This window comes from Asparagus officinalis, chromosome 7 (genome assembly GCF_001876935.1).
Source record: "Asparagus officinalis chromosome 7, Aspof.V1, whole genome shotgun sequence".
In the NCBI taxonomy this organism is placed as follows: Eukaryota; Viridiplantae; Streptophyta; class Magnoliopsida; order Asparagales; family Asparagaceae; genus Asparagus; species Asparagus officinalis.
The window spans coordinates 94,487,474-94,497,329 of record NC_033800.1 but is presented as its reverse complement, the minus strand read 5'-3'; the positions used below and the strand labels follow the sequence as shown (position 1 = coordinate 94,497,329).

General features: G+C 43.3%; 1 protein-coding gene across 1 annotated transcript; it reads right to left on the bottom strand.

The window, feature by feature from the left end:
* On the bottom strand, window positions 387-695 carry LOC109847519. Its single transcript, XM_020416746.1, has one exon. The coding sequence runs from the start codon at window positions 693-695 to the stop codon at window positions 387-389; it is 309 nt and encodes a 102-aa protein (XP_020272335.1).

The window sequence follows — 9,856 nt, the reverse complement described above, 5'->3', positions numbered from 1 at the left end:
TATAATCCAGATAAGGAAACCCTACCGTACACATCTCGTACCATTAATTCCCAGATTTGAAACATAAGAAAACATTTAAACTTAATGATCTAAAATGCGTGCACTCTCATTTAACCCCTAACTAGACGGAACTAGTACGTCGGGCAAAAAATCCAAATAAGGAACCCCCCATATATATACCATGTGTTCCGAATGATTAGGAGCTAAGTGTTTAGTACCCCCATTTTAGTGTTAAATATAAATGTGGCTGAACAACATATATAAACATAGATGCATAAAAGAATACTCAAACATTAACATCTTACCTGCTCAAACAGGTGTGGGTAGTCACGACGTACGTCCTCCTCACTCTCCTAAGAAGCTTCTTTGGCTCCTTGCTGGTTTCACTAAACTTTCACTAATGAAATAACTTTGTTTCTAAACTTTTTAGCCTCTTTAGCAAGAATACAAATCAGAATCTCTACGGTAGTCAAATCATCTTGGATCTCAATCTCTAGTGCATCAATCACCCTTTGTTGCTCCTCGTCGCGTAAATGCTTCTTGAGCATCGAAACATGAAAGACATCGTGTACACTCAACATTGACGCATAAAGATCTAATCTATACGAAATAGCTCCAACATGCTCAATAAGCCTGAATGGACCGACATATCTCAGGGCAAGCTTTCCCCATCTACCGAATCGCTGAACACCCATCATCGGTGATACTTTCAACATGATAAGGTCTCCAACCTAAAACTATAGAGGTCGTCGCCTCTGATCCACATAGCTCTTTTGCTGACTCTGAGCAGCAAGAATACGTTCTATAATCAATGTCACCTTCTCTGTAGTTTGTCTCACAAGCTCCGGCCTAAGCAATAGGCTATCCTATAGCTCTGCCCAATAAATAGGCGATCTGCAAGGCCTCCCATACAATGCTTCATATAGTGCCATACCAATGGTAGCTTGGTAACTATTATTATAAGCGAATTCAATTAATGAGATGTGATCCTCCCAGCTACCCTAGAAATCTATAATGCATGCTCACAGCATATCCTCTAACACCTGATTCACTCACTTTGTCTGTGTAAAACCCCGATAATTTATGAATAATATAATTAATGTGTGATAAATTATGATATGTGGATATTTAGTATGATAAATATCATTAAATGGTATATAAGTATAATACCATGTGTTTTGAGTATGAACGAGTTCATACATGTGAGAGAAAAGAGTCAAAACATGCACAAATAGCCAAACATATGCGGAGCTGGAAAATTCCAGTCCGGTCGACCGCCACGGTCGACCGCAGTCCGGTCAACCGTCATGGTCGACTGCGAAACCTACCCCTTTTCCCTGTTTTGAGTTGGTTTCGAATTTCTAAACCCATATCCCTTTTCCCCTGATATATATATGAGTTTTTCACGTTTTTCTAAGTTTTCCTAAGAACCCTAACAGCCACCAAACCCCCAAACCTTAGTTTGATTTCTTGGAGATGGAGGCTTTCTAGTTGGGTTTTTTTTTGTTGATTTTCGGCTTTTGGAGTGGAGATCTCTTTCGACGTTACATCAAAACGTTTTTCCTACAACCCCAGGCGAGTATCATCTCTACTAATCCCCCTCCAAGTTTTAAAAATGTTTTTAACGAGATTTAAACATGTTTTGTAGAACCTAAACGAATAGATTCTGTATAAAAGACAACTCTTTTGTATTATATGTATAAAGATTAGGTCTTTTCATGGTAAAAAGGTTGAGAATGTTTTTACTAATGTGATTTAGATCTAATGATGATTTTAAAACGTGGTTAATCTAAAGAAAGAGTTTTTGATTCGTTGTTTTGAGCTTTTATGCATGTTTTAGGGTTTTGAATACAAATCTAATGCATAAAATTATGTTTATAATTGTTGAGTTGTTTCCAGATGTTCATATCTGCTGTGGCATGTTTGCATACAAATTTTACAAAGTTTTAGACATGTTCATATCGAGGAAACACAACATGATAACGATACATACAACCAGTTTGGAAAACTAGAATCAGGGTTCACGATCGACCGCCACGGTCGACCGTGTGCAGGTCAGAGACCTGGGTAGTCTCTAGAGCCCGTCGCAGTTGACCGTCACGGTCGACCGCCAGTTTGTTTTGGCTGTGCATGTTCAGTTGAGTTGGATTTTGGGTTTTTGAGTGTTCCTCTCGACTTTGTAATGATTAACTACAATGTTAAGACTTGATAAACATCTGGAATAATGGTGAACTTCAGATGTGGACACACACACCGAGATTTGTGCATATATGCTAGATTGTGTTAGATTGACACACTTTCGACACGAGTTAAGTTGATAAACACATATGAATAATGTTGTTCTATACGTATCCGGAAATAGGGAGATGAAACTTATTTGCCGCAGAACGATTGAGTAAGAGTATTATAATAGTATCGTTATTTTATGTATCCGGAATAGGAGAATAATAATCCTATTGCCACAGAGCGATTGAGTAACGAGCATTACAAAAGTATCGCTATAGCACAAGATGATGCACACATAGATAATTGATCGGTTGTGAGTTTTACTTCCATGATAGATTGCCCACGAGTAGGGTATTTCCTTTGAGATTTTGATACACCCGTTATGAACAATAGATATATTTGTTTTAGCAATTGTTGATATCCTCTTATATTAGAGCAGGTCACTCGAACATAGTTTGAGATGAGATGATTATTCTTTATGTTGGAGATTGGGGTATTTATCATTGATTACTTATTTTTCATTCAAAAAGAGTTATATGAATGATTTGATATATATATGTACTGACACTATTTTTCTATTTACTCCTACCCCTTCCACTGGGGAGAGGTAGTGATGATCTCGCTAGCGCTTTGACGCTCGTTGTTTTCCCCTCTTTTCAGGCAGCGAGTCCGACGCACGGAGAGTCATAGGTTGATGGGATATCTTAGTTATCCGCTTAGCTATTTATTATATTTAGTAGTTATTACAAAACTCCACATGTAGTTGATTATTTCTAGCTTCTAGATTTGTATTTTATTTCATAGAGTTGAGAGCTATTGTGAGACTATGGTTATTTGACTCATTGTATTTGAGATTCAGTTCAGACTTAGAGATATATCTTTTTCATTCCAGTTGGGCTCATTATTAATATATCTTATGCTTCTTCTGTGTATATTTTCAGTGTTGCTCTATTTTGATTATTTACTTGTCTGTACCTTCATCTATTTATTGTTTCCACTAGAGAGATAACGATTGTGATGGTGAAACATGTCGTAGCATGGTGTTTGGTACTTGGCAGGTTTGACAATCTGGGTTTCACTTGGGACTACAGCCTTGTGTGAACCTTGGGGCATCACAGTTGGTATCAGAGCTCTAGTTCTAATATCCTTAGGATCATTCCTGTGTCATATCGTGGAGTTAGGATAGAGCTTCCTAGGGATCATGTATACAGTCCGCTAGGAATCCCTAGTATGAGTGAGGGTGTATTATATATATGTATAGGGATCATGTATACAGTCCGCTAGGAATCCCTAGTATGAGTGAGGGTGTATTATATATATGTACGCAAAAAATCTACCAATTTTTTTTATGAACTATTTGATTGACTAATAAAGCATGATATGAGATATATGTGATACGATTTACTTATATGTTATATGCTTCATGCTTGAGATCCTATTTACTGCGTAATAATCTTTACTTTGGAATTATAGATATCAGGAAGAGGTCGTGAACACCGAGTTACTCATGCTCAAGAAGTTGAGTAGGAAGATAGGGAGCCCGACCACAGCAGGCTCCGCAATACTTAGTGGATCTCATAGCACCATTGGCAGCTCATATGGCGGCTATTGAGGAGCAGGTAGCAGCTCAGGTTCGTCAAGAGCCTTTCGTTCATGAAGAGACACCCGTTCAGGAGTCATCTATTCGGGAGGAAATACCAGAGAGGGTACCAGTGGTCCCACCGATACCACCATTTAATGACGGAGCAGCTGATCAGGAGGCTTAGCTTCTTTTAGTTAAGAGGTATCAAAAGTTGAAAGAACCAGAGTTCCACGGTTCAACGGATTCCATTATTGCACACAAGTAGAAAGAGGATATGAGTAACATCTTGGATATGCTGAATGTTAATTCGGTGCAGAAGCAGAGGGTAGCGGCTTTCAGCCTCAAGGGTAATGCAGAAGGATGGTATCGACTTCGTTTCACCCTAGAGCAAAGGATGACGGTTTCATGGGAGACCTTTATATATCTGTTTGATGAGCAGTATGTTTCAGCTATAGTGAAAGCCGGAAAAGAGTTAGAGCTGGCTCGGTTAGAGCAGGGAGATATGTTTGTCATGGACTTCGAGAGTAAGTTCATGTCATTTCTTAGATTCACAGGCATGTGGCACACAGAGGAGCGATAGGCTCAGATTTTTCTGATGGGACTTCGTCTAAGGTTGCGTCGGTATATAGTATCTCGGAGGTTCCGGTCAGTACGCGAGGTGGCAGATGCTGCCATGGCTCATGAGACGGATACAACCATATTCAACAAGGGCAAGGACAATGGTAAGTCAGGACAGTCCGAGGACAAAGGAAAAGGAAAGAGACCATTTGGAGGCTCAGGAGGACCCCAGCAGCAGGGTAAAGGTCCGCATCATCAGGGTCCTCACAAGAAGGGACCCCAGCAGCAGGGTAAAGGTCCGCATCATCACGGTCCTCACAAGAAGGGCCATCAGCAAGACCAGAGAGCGCAGCAGCAGCGCCGATTCCAGGGAACTTGTTATAATTATAACAAGATTAGGCACCAAGCAGCCGAGTTCCATAGTGCACCTGCAGTAGGCCAGCAGGGTAGGTTTCAGTAGCATCAGCAGAATCGTGCTCAGGGACGCGGTCAGGGCCAACAGCTGAGGATTGAGGCACCTCTAGCAGTTCCGAGGATAGAGGGATAGGTTTGAGCGATCCAGGAGATGTAGCAGAGGCAGGTGGCACCATTCACTCTAGGCGATGCAGAGCAGCAGACCGGTAGAGTGTATGCAGTGGTTCCTTATGATCATGGCCCGAGCGGAGCTGTGGTGGAAGGTACGTTCCGTGTGAACTCCTTTCCAGCACGTATACTTTTTAATTCTGGCGCTTCACATTCTTTTATCTCCTATGATTTTTTGATTAGACTTCGGCTTGTAGCTCAGCCGTTAGATTTCCTATTATCATTATTTACTTTGTTGGGAGAGATGTCTCAGAGAGTGTTTGTAGGAGATGCATCGTCAGCTTGGATGATTATGAGTTCGCGATTGATTTGATCATGTTGCATATGTTTGAATTCGATGTGATTCTTGGTATGGATTGGCTATCTTCCTACCATGTGAGTATTGACTGTTTTGCGAAAACAGTAAGTTTGAGAGCATATGATGGATCAGAGTTAGTGGTAGCTACCTTCAGAGGCAACCAGTTTGCGGAGTCATTTCTAGCGTACGTAGAGGAGGCGATATTACGGGATCAAAGCACAGATTTGAGTGAGATACGAGTAGTCTCAGATTACCAGGATGTCTTCCAGGACATACCAGGATTACCTCCAGTGAGAGAGGTCAAGTTTTGCATAAAGTTGCAGCTAGGTACCGCATCGATTTCTTGAGCTCCTTACCGTATGGCGCTTGATGAGATGAGGGAGCTACAGATCCAGATTGATGAGTTGTTATCTCAGGGCTTCATTCGATGGAGTCATTCTCCATGGGAAGCACCGGTCCTCTTTGTGAAGAAGAAGGACGGGAGTATGTGATTATGATATATTATCATGAGTTGAACAAGGTCACTATCCGTAACAGGTACCCATTGTTCGCGGGAAAAATTGCACTCATTGATTCCATTGATTCCTTTGTTAACAGTTTATCTGTTACAAAGATTCGGTCTTTTTATAAGATCTGGTTACAACGAGATCAAAAAAGAAATAAAAATTACAACTTTCCTTATTTGTCGAACAAATCGCGAGATCATGTTTTACGGTCTCTCGCTTTTGTGGGTTCTTCGCCTACGCCGGGGTTAATCCGTGGACCACCGCGCGATCTTGATCTGGTCGGATCTACACGGTATGACGGGTATATTTCATGAAGGAAATAACAGCCGGGAGTACTATTTCACCAAGGAAATAATAGCCTTCTCGGGATCAAAAACCAAGTTTTGATCCGGAGGGTGACCGTGTAGATCTCAGATCCGATCTCTCTCGAACTCCTGCCTTGTTTGACGTGGATGCTCGCCAAGAACCAAATTTGAAAATCCAAGTCTTCAAAGCTTCAAAACTCCAAAGTTGAGCTCTCAATCCAGCAGAGTTTTCCCTCAAAAATTCCAACCCCCTTCAACAATGAACTTCATGGTCTATTTATAGGCACTGAAAGCGGATCTGGGCTCAGATCTAGGCCTAGATCTGCCAGTGGCTCGGCCAAGTGGCTCGGCCACTTGGGTGGCTCGGCCACCGAGCCACCACAAGGTGGCTCGGTGAGCCACCCAAGTGGCTCGGGCCGCCGAAACAACTCAAGGGTGCATCGGCCATGGCGAGCCACTCTTGGTGGCTCCACACGAAGCCAGGTGCTCGGCCACCGAGCCTAGGTGGCGTCGGCACCGACCACCAATGTTTGGCAGGTCGTGCCGCCGAGCCAGCACAAGGTGGCTCGGCTGCCGCAGCCACCTTGTGGTGGCTCGGCCAATGGCCGAGCACCAAATTGGTGGATGCGGACCACCGAGCCACTTAGGTGGCTCGGTGAGCCACCTGAGTGACTCGGTTTTGGCCGAGCTCTTCCCAGGTGTTCGCCGCTTCGCCCATTTCGCTCGTTACGTGGTTTCGCGGTTTATCCGAGCTTCGTCGTTGATCTGAACTCTGATTTGGCAGTCCGGATCCTGATTTAGCAGTAAATCCGCTTCGGTGTTCGAGTTCGAATCCGTTCTATGGTTGGATGACTCGTTGACTCACCGAACCGTTAGCTTGATTCCTCACGCGAGTGGATGTATTTCGTTGTTTGCGTGCGGTTCGTTAACCTCGTCGCCTCGTTAATCCGCTTCGTCACGTGTCACTTGGCTTCGGTGTTGTGGACTAACGATCATGTTTAGATACGTCACCCGATGGTTCGTTGGTTTGTCGAATCACCGTACCGAGCAGTGTTAAGGGACCCATAGGCAGTTTTATACGCCTACAGATACCCCCTCCAAAGTATTTTAGCCTCGTTCTTTTATAGAAGAGCCTGGAATACTTTGGATATGATTGTCCCAACCTTCAGTCGGTGTAACGGGACCTTGGAATGGCTTCTGTTCTTGATTCCTTCAATCCTTCAGGCTATTCGGTGCTTTGTCGAATGTCTGTAAGGGTTTCGGTGCTGCATTTATTGTCTGACCGTTGTCGGAATTTTGAACTTGAAGTCGATTCTTGATTTTCTGATCTTTAGCTCGTGTTTGTTGGTTCAACATAGAACTGACCATCGATTGCTGGCGTTGAGTCCATATTTGCGACGTGTTGTCCGGCGTAGTGTTGTTGAGTTATCCTTAAGAATATTTTTAGAAAAATATTCTCCAGGAACTGCTCAACAAAAAATAGGGAATAGTTTATACTCGTATACCTTATTGGAGTATTAAGAATTAGTTGAATCGGCCCGATAACGACCCAAAAAAGGTAGTAATTAGGCTCAAAAAATCCTCTGACCCTTCTGAATATATGGGAGAGGAATGAATAAACAAGGGACTGAACCGTTGATCGATTTGAAGTCGTTTCGGCACTCGGTTTAGCTCCAATTTGAATTTTGGTTCAAATCTGGTTCAAACTGGTTCAAGACTGGTTCAACCTGGTTCAAGGCTGGTTCAGGACTGGTTCAGCCTGGTTCAGACTAATTCCTCCTGGTCTGGTCTGGTTCAGCCTGGTTTGGCCTGGTTCAGCTTGGTTTGGCCTGGTTCAGCCTCTTTTGAACTGATTTAGACTGGTCTGGTCTGGTTCAGCCTGGTCTGGTCTGGTTCAAGGCTGGTTCAACTATAAAAAGCCTCTTTTTCTCCTCTTTAGGGCCGGCCCATTTGGATGCTCGCTGTTCGCGGGGAAAACTGTTTTCTTCATTGAAATAATTGTTATCTTGGGTTACAAAGATCCGGTCTTTTATAGATCCGGTTACAACTAAATCAAAGAAAAAAAGTAAAAATTACAACTTTCCTTCTGTGAACAAATCGCGAGCTCCTGTTTTGCGGTCGCTCGCTTTGGTGGGTTCTTTGCCAACGCCGGGGTTAATCCATGGACCACCGCGCGATCTAGATCCGGTCGGATCTACAAGATTATACGGCCGGTCGGATCTACACGATTATACGGGTATTATTCCACGAAGGGAATAATAGCCGGGAGGGATTAGTCCACCAAGGGAATAATCGCTCAGATCTCGGGATCTAAGACCAAGCTTAGATCCGGAGTGTGATATCGTGTAGATCTCAGATCTGTTCTTTGCCTCCTCTCGAAATCCTGCCTTTTCTGACGTAGGTGCTCGCCGAGGATCAGATCTGTACGTGCAAGTCTTCAAGTCTTCAAAATTCTGAGTTTACTCTTCAATCCGGCAGAGTTTCGGCTCTTGAAAGTTCGACCTCCGAAAATGAACACCTCTAGGCCTATTTATAGGCTCTCAAGACTGTGCCCGCGCACAGAGAAATGTCAGCCACCCATAGGTGGCCCGGCTTAAGCCGAGCCCCCTTAGGTGTGGGTTTTCCGAGTTTTTGAGTTGTGTTCGTTTTCCGGTTCTGTCCGTGATTTGGTTGATTGAGACTCTGATTTGTTGATCTGATTTGGCAGTAAGTCTGATTCCTGATTTGTGATTCGTCCGAGTCTGTTCCCGGTTGGATGACTCGTTGATTCTTTAACACTTGGCTTGATTCCGAACGTGTATGGATTCATTCCGTTGTTCGCGTGCGATTTGTCGATCTCGTCGCCTCGTTGGTTCGTCGGTTTGTGCCGAGCTATGCTAGGGGACCTATAAGCAATTTTATATGCCTACAGATACCCCCTCCAAAGTATTTCAGTCTCGTTCTTTTATAGAAGAGTCTGGAATACTTTGGATATGATTGTCCCCACCTTCAGTCGGTGTAACGGGACCTTGGAATGATCTCCGTTCTTGATTCCTTCAATCTTCCAGGCTATTCGGTGCTTTGTCGAATATCTGTAAGAGTTCCGGTGCTGCATTTATTGTCTGACCGTTGTCGGAATTTTAAACTTGGAGTTGATTCCTGATCTTTTAGCTAAACATTGATTGTTGGCGTCGAGTCTTTATTTGCAACGCGTTGTCCGGCGTGGTGTTGTTGAGTTATCCTTAAGAATATTTATAAAAACATATTCTCCAGGAACTTCTCAAACCAAAAATAGGGAATAGTTTATACTCATATACCTTATTGGAGTGATTTCTGTGCCCAAATGAGCTGAACCGGCTTAAAATGAGCCAAAAAAGGCAGTAAATCGGCTCAAAAAATCTTCCGACTCTTCCGAACAAATGGGAGAGGAGTGAGTGAATGATAATGTGAACCGTCACTTGATTTGAAGTCGTTTCGATGCTCGGTTCGGCTTCAATTTGGATTCTGGTTCAAAACCGGTCCGGTCCGGTTCGGTTCGGTTTGGTTCAACCCGGTTCACCCTATAAAAAGGGGTCTTTTTCTTTTTCTTTTCCTCCACCTAGGGCCGGCCCCCCCTTTTGTCTATTTTTTGCTTTTCTCTTCCCTCAAGCATCCGATCTCTCTAAAAATTTGATATTTGTCTTAGATTTAACCTTCCTTCGGATCTTTGACTGAGAAATCCCTCGAAACTTCCATATTTAGAGTTTCCTAAGAGCCCCTCGAGCGCGCGGTTCGAGCACCTTTCAAGATCTAGTTTTTGTCGGATCCTCGAGCCTTTCCT